General features: G+C 44.8%; 1 protein-coding gene across 2 annotated transcripts in view; it reads right to left on the bottom strand.

Moving 5' to 3' along the window:
- The window catches only part of col8a2 (collagen, type VIII, alpha 2), a 91,279-nt gene that overhangs the window by 4,501 nt on the left and 67,163 nt on the right, over window positions 1-19,615 (bottom strand). For both annotated transcript variants that reach the window (XR_005041309.1, XM_021559856.2), the window contains exon 2: window positions 10,856-11,046. Coding sequence is in view for 1 of the 2 variants with exons in the window: in XM_021559856.2 (XP_021415531.2) it covers window positions 10,856-11,012 (157 nt within the window). In the remaining variant the exon portion in view is untranslated. The remainder of the gene's footprint in view (window positions 1-10,855; window positions 11,047-19,615) is intronic.

Below are 19,615 nucleotides of genomic sequence, written 5' to 3'. Positions count from 1 at the left end.
GCACAGTGATGCCGAAATGTTGGTGATTTACTGGGAGTTTATATATGGAGTGTGCGATTCTCTTTATTTTTTATAGTTTATGACATACATTTATTAAACATCATCAAAATAAAGTAGAGAGGAATTTCTGTTGATTTCCTGGCAATTTTGTACTTAAATTAACTTAACTACAGGCAATAACTATTGAGCAATACTGAAGTGTCTTGATTTTCCACTTATTGTGTTTGTGGAAGAGGTAATACCAATGCAATTTAGTTTCATGGCCAATAGGTGGTGGTAGCTGCTTGCCATTTACACAAGCCATAGAAAGACAACAAGACGTGTGAATCCAGAATAGAATGGCTGTGTGTCCAGAATGGCTGATGTAGGTTACCACTTGTTGATCACATCCATCATTGAACTCTAAAACCAGGGTATAGGCCTCGTTTATGCTGGCATAGGATCCATCTCATGTCAACACTTCAGGTAAAGTATCTTCATAGACATAGGAACGGACAAAGGTAGCCAACATCATAGATGAATGGACATAGGAGTCATAGGAGATGATTGTGAACAACAGGAAAAGGAGGAGCGAGCACGCCACCATTCTCATCGACAGGGCTGTAGTGGAGCAGGTTGAGAGCTTCAAGTTCCTTGGTGTCCACATCACCAACAAGCCTATTCCCCCTCAGGAAACTAAAAAGATTTGGCATCAAAAGGTTCTACAGCTGCACCATCGAGAGCATCCTGACTGGTTGCGTCACTGCCTGGTATGGCAACTGCTCGACCTCCCACCGCAAGGCACAACAGAGGGTAATGCGTACGGCCCAGTACATCACTGGGGCTAAGCTGCCTGCCATCCAGGACCTCTACACCAGGCGGTGTCAGAGGAAGCCCCTAAAAAAATTGTCAAAGACCCCAGCCACCGCAGTCATAGACTGTTCTCTCTGCTACCGCGTGGCAAGCGGTACTGGAGCGCGTAGTCTAGGACCAAAAGGCTTCTCAACAGTTTTTACCCCCAAGCCATAAGACTCCTGGACATCTAATCAAATGGACTATTTGCATTGTACCCCCCCTTTTAAGCTGCTGCTACTCTCTGTTTATCATATATAAATAGTCACTTTAACTCTACAGTCATGAACGTACTACCTCAATTAGCCCCGCTAACCGGTGCCCCTGCACATTGGCTACCTGGACAATCTGCATAATGTCCCCCCAACCACCACCCGCCAACCCCTCTTTTACGCTACTGCGATTCTCTGTTTATCATATTTGCATAGTCACTTTAACCATATCTACATGTACATACTACCTCAATTGGCCCGATTAACCGGTGCCTGTATATAGCCTCACTACTGTATATAACCTCGCTACTGTATATAACCTCACTACTGTATATAACCTCGCTACTGTATATAACCTCGCTACTGTATATAACCTCACTACTGTATATAGCCTCACTACTGTATATAACCTCACTACTGTATATAACCTCACTACTGTATATAGCCTCACTACTGTATATAACCTCACTACTGTATATAACCTCACTACTGTATATAACCTCACTACTGTATATAACCTCACTACTGTATATAACCTCACTACTGTATATAACCTCACTACTGTATATAACCTCGCTACTGTTATTTTCACTGTCTTTTACTGTTGTTTTTATTTCTTTACTTAACTATTGTTCACCTAATACCTATTTTTTACTTTAGAATTGCACTGTTGGTTAGAGTCTGTAAGTAAGCATTTCACAGTTTTTTTCGGCGTTTGTGACAAATAAACTTTGATTTTATTTTATTTGACATCCTCCTACGGATTTTTCTTAGATTTTGAATGATGGAATATTCTTTTGTCAGTCGTTGTTTCATGGTGAGTTATTGATAATGTGCCTGCCATGAAAGGTACTTGTTTTGAGGCTGCTAGGAGCCCTTGTCCCCTCGTAGAATGTAATGATCTAGAATATTTTCAGTGACTCTCGGCACAAAAGGCACTCGACAAAGAATATGGTAAATGCAGTAGCTAGGGTCATGTTTGGTCAGGAGCGCAACTTTCACTGCATTTCTGTCCTCCCCAGTTTTATCATTGGAATGTGATACAAAATGAGGCAACTGTGTGCTTTAGGACCACGCGGACGCCTCCGAGTGGTCGGGGAGGCTGTTTGAAGTGTTTATCCGACCCCCAAAAAAGTAATAATTTTGGTGGGGTAAATTGTCCCCCCACTTCTAAAACCAAAGTTGCACCCCTGTGTTTGGTTATGGGAAGCTGAGAGAGAAATCACTGGTCGTTAGGCTACTGTTTATTTAGCTCCACTGTGTGTGTGTGTGTGTGTGTGTGTGTGTGTGTGTGTGTGTGTGTGTGTGAGAGAGAGAGACAGAGAGAGAGAGAGAGAGAGAGAGAGAGAGAGAGAGAGAGAGAGAGAGAGAGAGAGAGAGAGAGAGAGAGAGTAAAATAAAAGTCAATTGAATTGAGAGGGAGGGCTGGAGGCATAGACAGAGAAATTCATTCAAACATCAATTGAATCCGATGCTCTCTCTCTCTCTCTCTCTCTCTCACACTTACTTTCGCCTCTTCTCCTTCTCACACACTAAGTTAATGCAGCATACGTAAAAGAAACTGAACACAAATGAACGTTGCGTTCATGTGTTACAGTTCATAAGAACATCAGTCAATTTTTTAAAAATCATTAGGCCCTAATCTATGGATTTCACATGACTGGGAATACAGATAAGCATCTGTTGGTCACAGATACCTTTAAAAAAAAATTAGGGGTGTGGATCAGAAAACCAGTCAGTATCTGGTGTGACCACCATTTGTCTCATGCGGTGCAACACATCTCCTTCACATAGAGTTGATCAGGCTGTTGATTGTGGCTTGTGGAATGTTATCCCACCCCTCTTCAATGGCTGTGTGAAGTTGCTGAATATTGGCCGGAATTGCAACACGCTGTCGTACACGTCGGTCCAAAGCATCACAAGCTTGTTCAAATGGTGACATGTCTGGTGAGTATGCAGGCCATGGAAGAACTGGGAAGTTTTCAACTTCCAGGAGTTGTGTACAGATCCTTGCAACATGGGGCCGTGCATTATCATGCTGAAACATGAGGTGATGACGGCAGATGAATGGCACGACAATGGGCCTCAGGATCTCGTCATGGTGTCTCTGTGCAATTAAATTGCCATTGATAAAATGCAATTGTGTTCGTTGTCCGTAGCTTATGCTTACCCATACCTTAACCCCACCGCCACCATGGGGCAATCTGTTCACAATGTTCATCAGCATTCCGCTCGTCCCCACAACGCCGTACATGCTGTCTGCCATCTGCCCAGTACAGTTGAAACTGGGATTATTCCGTGAAGAGCACACTTCTGCAGCATACCAGTGGCCATCGAAGGTGAGCATTTGCCCACTGAAGTCGGTTACGATGACGAAGACCCTGGTAAGGATGACGAGCACGCAGATGAGCTTCCTTGAGGCGGTTTCTGACGGTTTGTGCAGAAATTATTTGGTTGTGCAAACCCACAGTTTCATCAGCTGTCCAGGTGGCTGGTCTAAGATGATCCCACAGGTGAAGAAGCCGGATGTGGAGGCCCTGGGCTGGCGTGGTTACACATGGTCTGCGGTTGTGAGGCCGGTTGGACATACTGCCATATTCCCTAAAATGACGTTGAAGGCGGATTATGGTAAAGAAATTAACATTACATTCTCTGGCACCAGCTCTGGTAGTCATTGCTCCAGTCAGCATGCCAATTGCAAACTCCCTCAAAACAAGACATCTGTGGCATTGTGTTGTTTGTCAAAACGGCACATTTAGAGTGGCCTTTTGCTCTCCCCAGCGCAAGGTGCACCTGTGTAATGATCATACTGTTTAATCATCTTCTTGATATGCCACACCTGTCAGGTGGATGGATTATCTTGGCAAATGAGAAATGCTCACTAACAGGGATGTAAACACATTTGTGCACAACATTTTTGAGAAATAAGCTTTCAATGCTTATGGAACATTTCTGGGATCTTTTATTTCAGCTCATGAAACATGATACCAACACTTTACTTGTTGCTTATATTTTCTTGTTCAGTATAGATTCCCTACATACTGGTCTTGACGAGAAGAAAAAAAAACTGTTCAGGGAGGTTCTCTTCTGCGCTGTTCAACCTGTCCAGTAAATGTTGAGGAGTTAAGATGGAGTCTTGTTAAAGCTGCAATATGTCACTTTTTGTGCTACCCGATCAAATTCACATAGTATTGTGAGTTATACATCTGTCATCATCGTTAGAAGGAAGTCTATGAAGTGGTAGATCTGTTCTATGTGTGCTATTTCTATACTTCCTGTTCTTAGGGTTTGTTTTTTAATCTTTTGCTTTCGGTTTAGTACACCAACTTCAAACAGTTGAAAATTAAATATTTTTGGTTTTTGAAAATATGTTTTATTGCGGTTTAGATGGTACAATAATTCGATACACCAGTGGTCACCAACCAAGATCACTTTCTGAGTCAAATTACAAGCCGAGATCTACTGCTCAGATTTTTTTTAGATATGAAATGTAAGCATATGCAACATTAACCAATTAAAAACAATTCTGTAGCAATGAGGTTTGTGCAGTAAGCTATAGGCCCAATACATTATCACTGCATATTGGCTATGGTTGAATTGCAAATGTTGTTCTTCTCAGACCATTTGAAATTAATTTGTTGTTTTACTTGTGAGGCACAGCTGAGAGAGCATAATAATTTGTTGTTTTACTTGTGAGGCACAGCTGAGAGAGCATAATAATTTGTTGTTTTACTTGTGAGGCACAGCTGAGAGAGCATAATAATTTGTTGTTTTACTTGTGAGGCACAGCTGAGTGAGCATAATCATTTGTTGTTTTACTTGTGAGGCACAGCTGAGAGAGCATAATCATTTGTTGTTTTACTTGTGAGGCACAGCTGAGAGAGCATAATAATTTGTTGTTTTACTTGTGAGGCACAGCTGAGAGAGCATAATAATTTGTTGTTTTACTTGTGAGGCACAGCTGAGAGAGCATAATAATTTGTTGTTTTACTTGTGAGGCACAGCTGAGTGAGCATAATCATTTGTTGTTTTACTTGTGAGGCACAGCTGAGAGAGCATAATAATTTGTTGTTTTACTTGTGAGGCACAGCTGAGAGAGCATAATAATTTGTTGTTTTACTTGTGAGGCACAGCTGAGAGAGCATAATAATTTGTTGTTTTACTTGTGAGGCACAGCTGAGTGAGCATAATAATTTGTTGTTTTACTTGTGAGGCACAGCTGAGTGAGCATAATATATATATATTTTTTTTACTGGACTGATGGCCTGCATCTGATGGTCAGTCTGAGAGGAGCGAGGGAGCATCTGATGGTCAGTCTGAGAGGAGCGAGGGAGCATCTGATGGTCAGTCTGAGAGGAGCGAGGGAGCATCTGATGGTCAGTCTGAGAGGAGCGAGGGAGCATCTAATGGTCAGTCTGAGAGGAGCGAGGGAGAAGTGTTGACACCTGAAATGGTTCAAAATGGGAACAGTTTGCCTTCCCGGCACTAGGGCTGCCTACCGCCAAAAACACAAAACCATTTAAAAAAAAAAAATATGAACGCAAGGCTTTATCGTTAGGTTTTATAAAGACGTGTTTGGAGATCGACTAGGAATGTCTTGGAGATCGACTAGGAATGTCTTGGAGATCGACTAGGAATGTCTTGGAGATCGACTAGGAATGACTTGGAGATCGACTAGGAATGTCTTCGAGATCGACTAGGAATGTCTTGGAGATTGACTGGTTAGTGACCACTGCTCTACGCTATACATTGCTTGTTGTCTCACATAAACTGAAATTAAGAGAACTATTCCAATTTTTGCAAACAGGAAATGGCAGAGCAAGTTCTGCATATTGCACCTTTAAAGTCCAAAAGCGGATGTCCCGTCACAGGCTTTCTTTCCTTTTCCCTTGAAAACCAGAACCTCCAGTTGTTGGGGACTCAAATACAAACACAGTGTCTGACTGTCTAAAGTGAAAAAGAGTGGTAACGGCAACCAGATGGTGGGAGGAACAAGGCCTACCAGAGTCTAGCACACACACACACACACACACACACACACACACACACACACACACACATACTGTGCAGGGCCTAGCGGAACCCAGCGGAGTTCAGAAAACAGTGGGCAATCAGAGCCTCATCAGACCTAGTGAACCCCTGCCAATTCCTACTAGACCCAGAGAAGGCAAAGAGGCGTAGTCTCCTCACTGTCTTTTTACTGCCCACCAAGGACAAATAAGGCACAGGCTTTACTACACAAATATATGTGTCTGTCCTGTCTCGATCTGGGATGGCCTCCATATCAAATATACAACCTGGATGTCGGTGAGGGAGAAATGGATATACTGTTTTTTTCTCTGTGTGGGTGGTTTTTGTGAATGTCTCTGATGATATTTTGTCCTACTAGTAGTTTGTCCTTATGAACCCATGTTTGGATATTTGTCCTAATTATATAAATCCTGAGGTTCCTTGATCCAAGCAATAGTACTGGCTCTCTGGGAGAGGCAGTGAGATGCTACTGGCTGTCTGGGAGAGGCAGTGAGATGCTACTGGCTGTCTGGGAGAGGCAGTGAGATGCTACTGGTTGTCTGGGAGAGGCAGTGAGATGCTACTGGCTGTCTGAGAGAGGCAGTAAGATGCTACTGGCTGTCTGGGAGAGGCAGTGAGATGCTACTGGCTGTCTGGGAGAGGCAGTGAGATGCTACTGGCTGTCTGGGAGAGGCAGTGAGATGCTACTGGCTGTCTGGGAGAGGCAGTGAGATGCTACTGGCTGTCTGGGAGAGGCAGTGAGAAGCTACTGGCTGTCTGGGAGATGCAGTGAGATGCTGCTGGCTGTCTGGGAGAGGCAGTGAGATGCTACTGGCTGTCTGGGAGAGGCAGTGAGATGCTACTGGCTGTCTGGGAGAGGCGATGAGATGCTACTGGCTGTCTGGGAGAGGCAGTGAGATGCTACTGGCTGTCTGGGAGAGGCAGTGAGATGCTACTGGTTGTCTGGGAGAGGCAGTGAGATGCTACTGGCTGTCTGAGAGAGGCAGTGAGATGCTACTGGCTGTTTAGGAGAGGCAGTGAGATGCTACTGGCTGTCTGGGAGAGGCAGTGAGATGCTACTGGTTGTCTGGGAGAGGAAGTGAGATGCTACTGGCTGTCTGGGAGAGGTAGTGAGATGCTACTGGCTGTCTGGGAGAGGTAGTGAGATGCTACTGGCTGTCTGGGAGAGGCAGTGAGATGCTACTGGCTGTCTGGGAGAGGCAGTGAGATGCTACTGGCTGTCTGGGAGAGGCAGTGAGATTATACTGGCTCTCTGGGAGAGGCAGTGAGATTCTACTGGCTGTCTGGGAGAGGCAGTGATATTCTACTGGCTGTCTGGGAGAGGCAGTGAGATTCTACTGGTAGTCTGGGAGAGGCAGTGATATTCTACTGGCTGTCTGGGAGAGGCTACTGGCAACCTCAAACTTCAAATCAAGACAATGACAATGGATTTGGATGGATCAATATCTTGTGATGGTTATAATATTCTGGTGAAGACTGTTATAACAAAGCAGGGTACAGTGCATTCGGAAAGTATTCAGACCCCTTCACTTTTCCAAAAACATTTTTACATTACAGCCTTATTCTAAAATGAATTGAATTGCTTTTTCTCCCCACGTCAATTTACACACAATACTCCATTATGACAAAGCAAAAACAGGTTTTAGACATTTCTGCTAATGTGTTAAATAATAAAAAACTGAAATATGATATTTATATAAGTTTTCAGACCCTTTACTCAGTACTTTGTTGAAGCACCTTTGGCAGCCTTGAGTCTTCTTGGGTATAACCCTACAAGCTTTGCACACCTGTATTTGGGGAATTTCTCCCATTCTTCTTTGCAGATCCTCTCAAGCTCTGTCAGGTTGGATGGGGAGCGTTGCTGCACAGCTATTTTCAGGTCTCTCCAGAGATGTTCAATCGGGTTCAAGTCTGTGCTCTGGCTGGGGCACTCAAGGACATTCAGAGACTTGTCCCGAAGCCACTCCTGTGTGGTCTTGACTGTGTGCTTAGGGTCGTTGTCCTGTTGGAAGTTGAACCTTCACCCCAGTTTGAGGTCATGAGCAGGTTTTCATCAAGGATCTCTCTGTACTTTGTTCTGTTCATCTTTGCCTTGATCCTGACTAGTCGGTCAGTCCCTGCCGCTGAAAAACATCCCCACAGCATGATGCTGCAACCCCCATGGTTCACTGTAGGGACGGTATTGGCCAGGTGATGAGCGGTGCCTGATTTCGTCCAGACGTTTGGTATTCAGGCCAAAGAGTTAATTCTTGGTTTCATCAGGCCAGAGAATTTTGTTTCTCATGGTCTGAGTCCTTTAGGTGCCTTTTGGCAAACTCCAAGCGGTCTGTCATGTGCATTTTACTGAGCATTGCCTTCCGTCTGGCCACTCTACCATAAAGGCCTGATTGGTGGAGTGCTGCAGAGATGGTTGTCCTTATAGAAGGTTCTCCCATCTCCACAGAGGAACTCTAGAGCTCTGTCAGAGTGACCATTGGGTTCTTGGTCACCTCCCTGACCAAGGCCCTTCTCCCCTGATTGCTCAGTTTGGCTGGGCGACCAGCTCTAGGAAGACTCTTGGTGGTTCCGAACTTCTTTCATTTCAGAATGATGGAGGCCACTGTGTTCTGGGGACCTTCAATGTGTTGGTACCCTTTTCCAGATCTGTGCCTCGACACAATCCGGTCTTGGAGTGCTACGGACAATTCCTCAAGGCTTGGTTTTTGTTAGGTACTGTCAACTGTGGGACCTTATATAGACAGGTGTGTGCCTTTCCAAATCATGTCCAATCAATTGAATTTAACACAGTTGGACTGCAATCAAGTTGTAGAAACATCTCAAGGATGATCAATGGAAACAGGATGCACCTGAGCTCAATTTCGAGTCTCATAGCAAAGGCCTGAATACTTATGTAAATAAGTTTCCAAATATGTATAAAAAAAATGTTTTGCTTTTTCATTATGGGGTATTGTGATGTCATTATGGGGTATTGTGATGTCATTATGGGGTATTGTGATGTCATTATGGGGTATTGTGATGTCATTATGGGGTATTGTGTGTAGATTGATGAGCATTTGTTTTATTTAATTCATTTTAGAAAAGGCTGTAACCTAACAGAATGTGGAAAAAGTTAAGGGGTCTGAATACTTTCCGAATGCACTGTTTTTGGGAGGCTATTGAGTTGAATAGAGTGGGAGAACTCTATCTGACCTCACTATCTATAAGATATTAGGGAAGAGCATCATTACCTTGCTTACATCTACAGTTTTACAATACACATGCTAACCATTGTAATCAAAGTGCTGAACTTTGAACTCTATCTGTCGACAATGAAAGATACAGGGAGCGTTGGCTTCTTTCTTTAATCTAATATATCTCTCTGTTTTCCTAGAAGAGAGGTACATTTTCACTGTCGGGGAATGTAATGTTCTCTCTGGCTCAATCATCATCAAAATATCCCTATTTCCAACAATCCACTTTCTCTCTCCATCCCCTCCTTTAGCACATAAGGTTCCTCTGAGAACTCTTGCCCGATAAATAACCTTTGAGTTAAGTCTGGGGTTCTAAATGTGGCATCTAAGGTTCTTCAGAATTTTAAAAGGTTCTTGAAATGTGTTTCACAGCACACAGCAAATTTGCCAGTATTAACTAGTGTTGATTTTTCAGTGTAACATGTCTGGTGTTTAATTCAAGAGTTAAATTAACACTGCAAAGAGTTCAGTTAAATTAACACTTAGTGGTGTAAAATAACCCCAGTGTTGGTGTTAATAACCACAGTTAAACCAAAACCACGCCCATCATTAAAACATTTTCCAGCATGCTCTATTGGAGGTTGATCTTTAGAAATGTTTGTTTCAATATTTTTTGAATTGATCTTATGCTACTCTATATAACATATATTGTTCTAAACTATTCCAGTCGGTTACTTGGACTTATTGCACTTGTTACTGAAATGGTTGCTCCAGTTTAGATGTTTAAGTTGGTACTCATTTCTTAGTCTTCCCAACCCTAGCAATGATTCGATTCTTAATGCAGGTTGAGGGTGAATAATAATTCAAGTTGTTAGATATCTCCCACTCTCGCTGGATTCCCATAGGAATTACACATCACTTTGCAAGCCAGCATAATGTGACTTGGAGGCCTGATGTGGCCTGTAACCCATGAGTTTCAGGCCACTGTATTAGAGTAAAACTAGGCCCTCAGAAGAAATCCTTATAAAATATACACTATATTGTCTAAAATAATTGATTTTAATAACAACACTTAGGATCTCACTTGGTGAAGACCACAAGACTAAACATTTATTAATTCAACTGGTAATTTTAAAATTCACTCAAAAAGGGACTGTGGGAAATATATAAATACGGCTTAAAACCCTACAGCGGGGATATCTAATTCCGGTCCAGGAGTTCCGAAACATTTCTGGTTTAGGATTTTTGTATGATTCTTCAGAGACCTTAAAATGGTTCAGCCTTGGCATCGCTCTTAAGAACCTCCTCTGAGTTGTTTTCCCATCCTCCTTCTCTTTGGCCTCCTCTCCCATCTCATCTCTTCTCTCCTATATTTCTGAACCAGAGCTTCTGTAAGCCACATCTAAGCATTCATATGCATTCAATCTTGGCTGTGGCTTCTGCAGGCAGAGGCTGCTATGCAGGCTTAAGCTAGTGGGTAATCAGTGAAAACCTTTCCTCCTGCTTCCCGCATTCCTTAACCACTGGGTGACGTACTACACACACACACACACACGCACGCACGCACACACACGCACACACGCACATGCACACGCACACGCACACACTCACCGAGGTACTGTCCCTTGCCCTCTCGGAAGGGAGGTCCCACAGGGCCCTTCATCATGGGCTGCATGTACTTCATCTGGGGCATGGGGGGGTAGCCTCCTCCAAGGACACGGCCCCCCAGCAGCAGCAGCACACAGACAGGAGCCAACAGCATGGTCATCTGACTCCCCGGCTCTAGGTTTAGCTGCTAGCAACTGGAATGGAGAGAATGAGATAGGGAGAGGTTGAGATATTCATGATTGTTTGGTCATTGGACTGTGTGAGAGAGAGAGAGGGGAGAGGAGAGAAGAGAGATGAAGAGATACACACAGAGAGAGAGAGGAGAGGAGAGGGGTGAAGAGAGGGAGAAAGAGAGAGAGAGAAAGAGAGAGAGAGAGAGAGAGAGAGATAGGAAAGAGGTGGAGAGAGAGGAAAGAGGTGGAGAGAGAGGGGAGAGGAGAGAGAGAGAGAGGTGAAGAGAGAGTGAGAGAGAGAGAGAGTGAGAGAGAGAGGAGGAGAGAGAGTGAGAGAGAGTGAGAGAGAGAGAGAGAGAGAGAGAGAGAGAGAGAGAGAGAGAGAGAGAGAGAGAGAGCAGTGGTAGCGCAGGGGTTGGTACTTGGCTGGCTGAATATGTTTACATTTGATCATGTGTGAAGAGGCTCCATGCCCTTGACATCACAAGAGCTTAGATTTGGGTCATTCCAGAGAACAAAACCGTATTCTCAAAATGCCAAAAAATACTCAATACTCAGATGATGCAGAACATATCTGGTTATCATTAGAACTCTAGTGCCAGTGAGTCAGTTTGGTTAACATTAGAACTCTAGTGCCAGTGAGTCAGTCTGGTTAACATTAGAACTCTAGTGCCAGTGAGTCAGTCTGGTTAACATTAGAACTCTAGTGCCAGTGAGTCAGTCTGGTTAACATTAGAACTCTAGTGCCAGTGAGTCAGTCTGGTTAATATTAGAACTCTAGTGCCAGTGAGTCAGTCTGGTTAACATTAGAACTCTAGTGCCAGTGAGTCAGTCTGGTTAACATTAGAACTCTAGCGCCAGTGAGTCAGTCTGGTTAACATTAGAACTCTAGTGCCAGTGAGTCAGTCTGGTTAACATTAGAACTCTAGTGCCAGTGAGTCAGTCTGGTTAACATTAGAACTCTAGTGCCAGTGAGTCAGTCTGGTTAACATTAGAACTCTAGTGCCAGTGAGTCAGTCTGGTTAACATTAGAACTCTAGTGCCAGTGAGTCAGTCTGGTTAATATTAGAACTCTAGTGCCAGTGAGTCAGTCTGGTTAACATTAGAACTCTAGTGCCAGTGAGTCAGTCTGGTTAACATTAGAACTCTAGTGCCAGTGAGTCAGTCTGGTTAACATTAGAACTCTAGTGCCAGTGAGTCAGTCTGGTTAACATTAGAACTCTAGTGCCAGTGAGTCAGTCTGGTTAACATTAGAACTCTAGTGCCAGTGAGTCAGTCTGGTTAACATTAGAACTCTAGTGCCAGTGAGTCAGTCTGGTTAACATTAGAACTCTAGTGCCAGTGAGTCAGTCTGGTTAACATTAGAACTCTAGTGCCAGTGAGTCAGTCTGGTTAACATTAGAACTCTACCGCCAGTGTGCAAAACTAAAGAGCCCAAGTTGAGAGCCAAGAGGTCAGCCAGGGATGTTATTCAACCCTTCCAGCTGCAACATCCATGGATTAGTGTGTGTGTGTGTGTGTGTGTGTGTGTGTGTGTGTGTGTGTGTGTGTTTAGGTGCGTGTGTGTGTGTTTAGGTGCGTGTGTGTGCGTATATGTGTGTGTGTGCGTGTGTGTGTGTGTGTGTGTGTGTGTGTGTGTGTGTGTGTGTGTGTGTGTGTGTGTGTGTGTGTGTGTGTGTGTTTAGGTGCATGTGTGTGTGTTTAGGTGCGTGTGTGTGCGTATGTGTGCTTACTATATGTGTGTTTCTGAATGTGTGTTCATGCTAATTCGTGCCTGTGTGTGTGTCTGTGTGTGTTATTGGACCCACCCAGGTGCTATAGTGGCCGTGCCAGGGCTGGGTCTGGGTTAACGTGTTTTTGGCTGGCTATTTGTTTGACCTGTCATAGCTCGTGACAGCTGGACCTGTTTGCTTTCATTTCCAGAAGGAAGGAATGATCGCTTCATCCTCATGTTACCACCACCACATATTTACACAACACGGATCAAGTCCAAGAGGGGAAACCACCACTAGAAGAAGCTGTGTGTGAGTGTGTTTATGCTCTTGTCTACATGTGTGTGTACATATGTGAACCGTAAAGTGGATACATCCAAGAGTGTGTAAATGGGACAGTTTCCTCTCCTCCCTCTCCCTCTGTATTCCTCTGCTGGTATTCAGAAGCTCTCTAATGATTAGAAAGGACGTAGGTTGAAATCCCAAACCTGTCCGTGAAATGCCTGAACATTCCCACACCTCCATAAAGCAGGAAGCAGAGAGACAGCGACTACACCTCCATAAAGCAGGAAGCAGAGAGACAGGGACTACACCTCCATAAAGCAGGAAGCAGAGAGACAGCGACTACACCTCCATAAAGCAGGAAGCAGAGAGACAGGGACTACACCTCCATAAAGCAGGAAGCAGAGAGACAGCGACTACACCTCCATAAAGCAGGAAGCAGAGAGACAGGGACTACACCTCCATAAAGCAGGAAGCAGAGAGACAGCGACTACACCTCCATAAAGCAGGAAGCAGAGAGACAGCGACTACACCTCCATAAAGCAGGAAGCAGAGAGACAGGATTAATACCTCCATAAAGCAGGAAGCAGAGAGACAGGGACTACACCTCCACAAGCAGGAAGCAGAGAGACAGGGACTACACCTCCATAAAACAGGAAGCAGAGAGACAGCGACTACACCTCCATAAAACAGGAAGCAGAGAGACAGGGACTACACCTCCACAAGCAGGAAGCAGAGAGACAGGGACTACACCTCCACAAGCAGGAAGCAGAGAGACAGGGCTATACCTCCACAAGCAGGAAGCAGAGAGACAGGGACTACACCTCCACAAGCAGGAAGCAGAGAGACAGGGACTACACCTCCACAAGCAGGAAGCAGAGAGACAGGGCTATACCTCCACAAGCAGGAAGCAGAGAGACAGGGCTATACCTCCATAAAGGAGGAAGTAGAGAGACAGGGCTATACCTCCATAAAGGAGGAAGCAGAGAGACAGGGGCTATACCTCCATAAACCAGGAAGCAGAGAGACAGGGACTACACCTCCACAAGTAGGAAGCAGAGAGACAGGGGCTATACCTCCACAAGCAGGAAGCAGAGAGACAGGGACTACACCTCCACAAGCAGGAAGCAGAGAGACAGGGACTACACCTCCACAAGCAGGAAGCAGAGAGACAGGGCTATACCTCCATAAAGGAGGAAGTAGAGAGACAGGGCTATACCTCCATAAAGCAGGAAGCAGAGAGACAGGGACTACACCTCCACAAGCAGGAAGCAGAGAGACAGGGGCTATACCTCCATAAACCAGGAAGCAGAGAGACAGGGACTACACCTCCATAAGGGGGGGATTTCCCTCGCTCATCATGCTCTAACGACCCCTTGTTGTGGGCCGGGTGCCTGTTATCTGACTTCGGTCGTCAGTCGAACGGTGTTTCCTCCACATTGGTAGAACTGACGTCCGGGTTAAGCAAGCAGTGTGTTAAGAAACAGCGCAACATGGCAAGTCATGTTTCAGAGGACGCATGTCTCAACCTTCGCCCCTCCCGAGCCCTTTGGGGACTTGAGACGAGGTCATAATAACTACCAAATGGATATCACGAAAATGGGGTAGAATTACACCACAAAATGAAGAGAAAGAACTGCTAAACTCATGGAGCGAGAGAACCTGGAAGAGGCCTCCGCCCAGTCAGGTTAACCCACACTGCAGGGCTCCTTTCTGAGCCACAAACTCCCCCTAGTCTCTTGTATTCCACCAGCTCGTCTTCACCCTCTCCCTTCTTCCATATCCTCCCTCTGGCTAGCCTCCACTCTTTCATGTCACGTCCTCTTCTCCATCTTTACAGTTCACTCCGGCACATTCTGAAGGATGGATGATGACCTCACGTTGGTGTGATCATTAGTAGTCGGACTTGTGTTGCTGTACCCTATAGTGTTTTTATTAACATTGTCTCTGGAGGACTATGGCTTTGTCTTGGACTTAGTAGTAGCAGGAGCCCACAATGCCACATACGTCAAGTTGTCCTCGTTAAGCCTTGGACGCTAAACTGTTGTGATCGAGTTTGGCCAAAGCTGCACATTCTTTCCAACAGAACAATTCCGCAGAACTTTGTATTTTGATCATTATGGTTTCTTAGACCAAAGCGTTTAGGTTCCAAACACCAGGTTCCATAAAGTGGGTTCTGAGCACTGGGTTCTAAGGAGGTGTGGCTGCTAAGTACTTCAAAAGGTGTTGGCTCCATTCTATCTGGCTCTGTGTAGTAGCTCAGCTCTTTCCCTGTGGTTGTTTTGTGCCAGTGAGCACATAGTTTGCCGATATTTTACGGTCGTGTTGTGGCTGTGTTTCTGAAAGCCTTCTGCAAGCTTCTCGTAATTAGTCACGTCTGGTGTGTGTGTATGCGTGTGTGTTTGTGTGTTTGTGTGTAATCTGTGTCAGCACTCACCGAAAAATACTGACTTCCTCTCTCTACTCATACTCTACAGAGCTGGAGCCCAATCCAGGAAAAACATGATCACGCGACTGAGAGCGAGAGAGAGAGAGAGTACTTTGCTGGCTGAAGGTGTGTGGTTTTGTGGTGGGGGTAATTTAGACGAGTGTTTCAGTGCCCAGAGTCCTGCAGGCGTCTGAACATTCACACACACACGTACAGGTCTGCTTCTCCACAACTTCCTCACAATCTGTTTATCAAATGTTTTTCTTGAAAAGCTCTGCAGACACTGTTAAATAGTCCTGTCTGGCTGGCCACACCAGCCTGCTGGCCACACCAGCCTGCTGGCCACACCAGCCTTCTGCCCACACCAGACTGATACCGGCCTGGACACACACACACACACTTGGACATAAACACATGAAAACACACACATATATCGTTAGCCCCAAAACATGTTGATGCATATATTTTGACCTTTTATCCCACAACTGGCCACTGATGAAAGAAATGTAAAATACACATTACACAGAACAAAGACCGAAGGTATTCTTAACGCTTAAAGTTGAGTAGCATCCAAAACGGTAAAACGCCTCTGGCATAGAGCAATGACATTTTATGTAAACAGATATCCTAAATAAAGAAATAACGCTCACACACAAGACCTTACAGTAATATCTACCAAAATGCAAAACAGGACAGAAAATGTTTTTTAGAAGAGAAGGAAATTAGAGAGAATTCTCTTAAAGTCCATGTGAGACCGCAAACCTTGTGGTATTCTGCTATTCTCACATGACACACACACACACACACACACACACACACTAATCCCCCTGAACCACACCTGGGTAACAACACACTAGCTCTCATATGGAACGATGTACCAAGGCACACACACACACACACACACACACACACACACACACACACCCACACACACACACACACACACACACACACACACACACACACACACACACACACACACACTAATCCCCCTGAACCACACCTGGGTAACAACACACTAGCTCTCAAATGGAACGATGTACCAAGGCACACACACACACACACACACACACACAGCTCACCAGTTGCGTTTGACGCCGGTCTCACGTGTTGAATGTTATTTAACATTGAAATGGAGCAGAAACAGAGAGGGCGTTAATAAGAGGAAGACTCCACACTCTCCAAACCATAGCTGACTGTAGCAGCTCAAGTGGCAAAGCAAGACACAGACCAGACACCAGGGACTCTCAGGGACAAGTAGACACGTCCCAAACCACTCCAGACCATCAGCTAATGTCATCATCAGAGAAGGGGATTGAACGCTGCTCTTTCACATGTGTTACATCGTGACTGTCTGGGTTAGAAACCCCGGTTGTCTGTCTGCGTCAGGGTCATATTAGCCCATGGAGCCAAAACTTAGCAAAGACTAAGGGAGAGCGCTATGAGGGGCTACAACACGTTGTCCGTTCTCAGGCAAGGTCACTCATCATGTACTGTCACATAACTGGACAAGACCTTTGTCCTGCATCTTTACCAACATTGACATCAAATCTAATTTTATTTGTCACATGCTTCATTGACAAAAGGTGTAGACTAATAGTGAAATGCTTACTGACAGGCCCTTCCTAACAACACAGATAGAAAACAAGAGAAATAACAGAAAAATAATTACACAAAGAATAATAACACAATGAGTAACGATAACTTGGCGATATACACGAGGTACCAGTACTGAGTCGTTACGCAGAGGTACCAGTTCCGAGTCAATGTGCAGGGGTACCAGTACTGAGTCGATGTGCAGGGGTACCAGTACCGAGTCAATGTGCAGGGGTACCAGTACCGAGTCAATGTGCAGGGGTACCAGTACCGAGTCAATGTGCAGGGGTACCAGTACCGAGTCAATGTGCAGGGGTACCAGTACCGAGTCAATGTGCAGGGGTACCAGTACCGAGTCAATGTGCAGGGGTACCAGTACTGAGTCAATGTGCAATGGTACCAGTACTGAGTCGTTGTGCAGGGGTACCAGTACTGAGTCAATGTGCAATGGTACCAGTATTGAGTCGTTGTGCAGGGGTACCAGTACTGAGTTGTTGTGCAGGGGTACCAGTACTGAGTCGATGTACAGGGTTAAGAGGTTATGGAGGTAGATACAGTATGTTCATGTAGGTAGAGATAAAGTGACTAGGTAACAGGGTAGACAATTAACAGTAGCAGCATGTGATGAGTCAAAAGAGTTTGTGCAAAAATGGCAAATGCAGTCCAGGTAACTGTTGGTTACTGTCTGAAGAGCCAGTCTGAAGAATCATATTTACATGAATTCAAAGCAGTCACTCCCACTCTGAACATCTGACTCTAGGACTAAGAAGTTGTATTCTAATTATTGTCTGTAGTTTTGTGATTGTACGGACATCACTTGTAAAATATGGCAATTTTCTGAAAGGTTAACATTTTTGGAGGTTTTCCTCTGACAGCAATGCCCCAACCACAACTTAATAGAATAGCTGGTGAACACTACCACTCTTCAACCAATACCACATCACAAGGCTGGAGATCATGACCAATACCACATCACAAGGCTGGAGATCATGACCAATACCACATCACAAGGCTGGAGATCATGACCAATACCACATCACAAGGCTGGAGATCATGACCAAACCTCAACCACAACCACATGGCATAACTGGAGAGCTTCACCATACCTCAACCACAACCACATATTACCGTACAACAATCCAGCACTGGAGATTCCAACCGTACTTCAACAACAACGACATTACATCATAACTGTCCACTACTGGTAAACATCGATCAAGAGCATAACTATGTTCACTTACATACCACAACCACATGGCAAAGCAATGCTCAATGTCTCACCTTAGCAACAAGGTCCACCTTATTTCTATAAGGCCCTAGTGAATTCACTTTTGCTTAGCTCTCTACTATAAGAAAGCACTTTACCTAAGTACCCTGCATCCCCATTGAAACACCTGGAGCCTGGTCTCACTTGAAATCAGAGGACAGGCTCATTGTAATGGTTGGAACTGAAATAACGGAATGTTCCGTTTATTCCATTGTAACCATTACTATCAGCCATCCTCCCTTCACCAGCCACCACTGTTACAATCTGACCGCTGCCTCTTAACCCAAGATAACAATGTGATGCGAACAGCTGAGCAGCGCTCTACTATGTCACTTTCTCAACCAATTAATGATAGTATAACCAAATATCAGTCCAGTCAAGGGAGTGGAAAAGCAAACACAGCTCACAAGGGACACAACTGAGTGACTGTGTTAGTGGCTTTACCAGCTGCACGTTGACAATGCAGGCCAATGGAGAAGTGTAAAGTCATGTGTCCACAGTAGGGGTAAAAGGTACACTTGTAAACACCATACAAACACACTGCACACACTCAAATTAAACTAATTGAAAAACACACTGTCAACCTCACACACTGTGCTTAGTGAGTCTGAGGGTGTGTGTAGGAGAGGAAAATGAGCGTGTGGGCTTTAATTTGGAGTTTCATTTTTTCACTTTGAGGTAATTCCTCTCTTAGCCTGAGTGTCAGTCAGGTCTAACCCCCTTCCGGTGTCAACAGACCACATGTTACTCAGCTTCCGGTGTCAGCAGACAACATGTTACTCAGCTTCCGGTGTCAACAAACATGTTACTCAGCTTCCAGTGTCAACAGACAACATGTTACTCAGCTTCCAGTGTCAGCAGACATGTTACTCAGCTTCCGGTGTCAACAGACAACATGTTACTCAGCTTCCAGTGTCAACAGACAACATGTTACTCAGCTTCCGGTGTCAACAGACAACATGTTACTCAGCTTCCGGTGTCAACAGACAACATGTTACTCAGCTTCCAGTGTCAACAGACAACATGTTACTCAGCTTCCAGTGTCAACAGACAACATGTTACTCAGCTTCCGGTGTCAACAGACAACATGTTACTCAGCTTCCAGTGTCAACAGACAACATGTTACTCAGCTTCCGGTGTCAACAGACAACATGTTACTCAGCTTCCGGTGTCAACAGACCACATGTTACTCAGTTTCCGGTGTCAGCAGACAACATGTTACTCAGCTTCCGGTGTCAACAGACAACATGTTACTCAGCTTCCGGGGTGTCAACAGACAACATGTTACTCAGCTTCCGGTGTCAA

Source organism: Oncorhynchus mykiss, chromosome 32 (genome assembly GCF_013265735.2).
Source record: "Oncorhynchus mykiss isolate Arlee chromosome 32, USDA_OmykA_1.1, whole genome shotgun sequence".
NCBI lineage: Eukaryota > Metazoa > Chordata > Actinopteri > Salmoniformes > Salmonidae > Oncorhynchus > Oncorhynchus mykiss.
The sequence above is the reverse complement of the archived record's forward strand: the minus strand, read 5'-3'. Positions and strand labels throughout refer to the sequence as shown.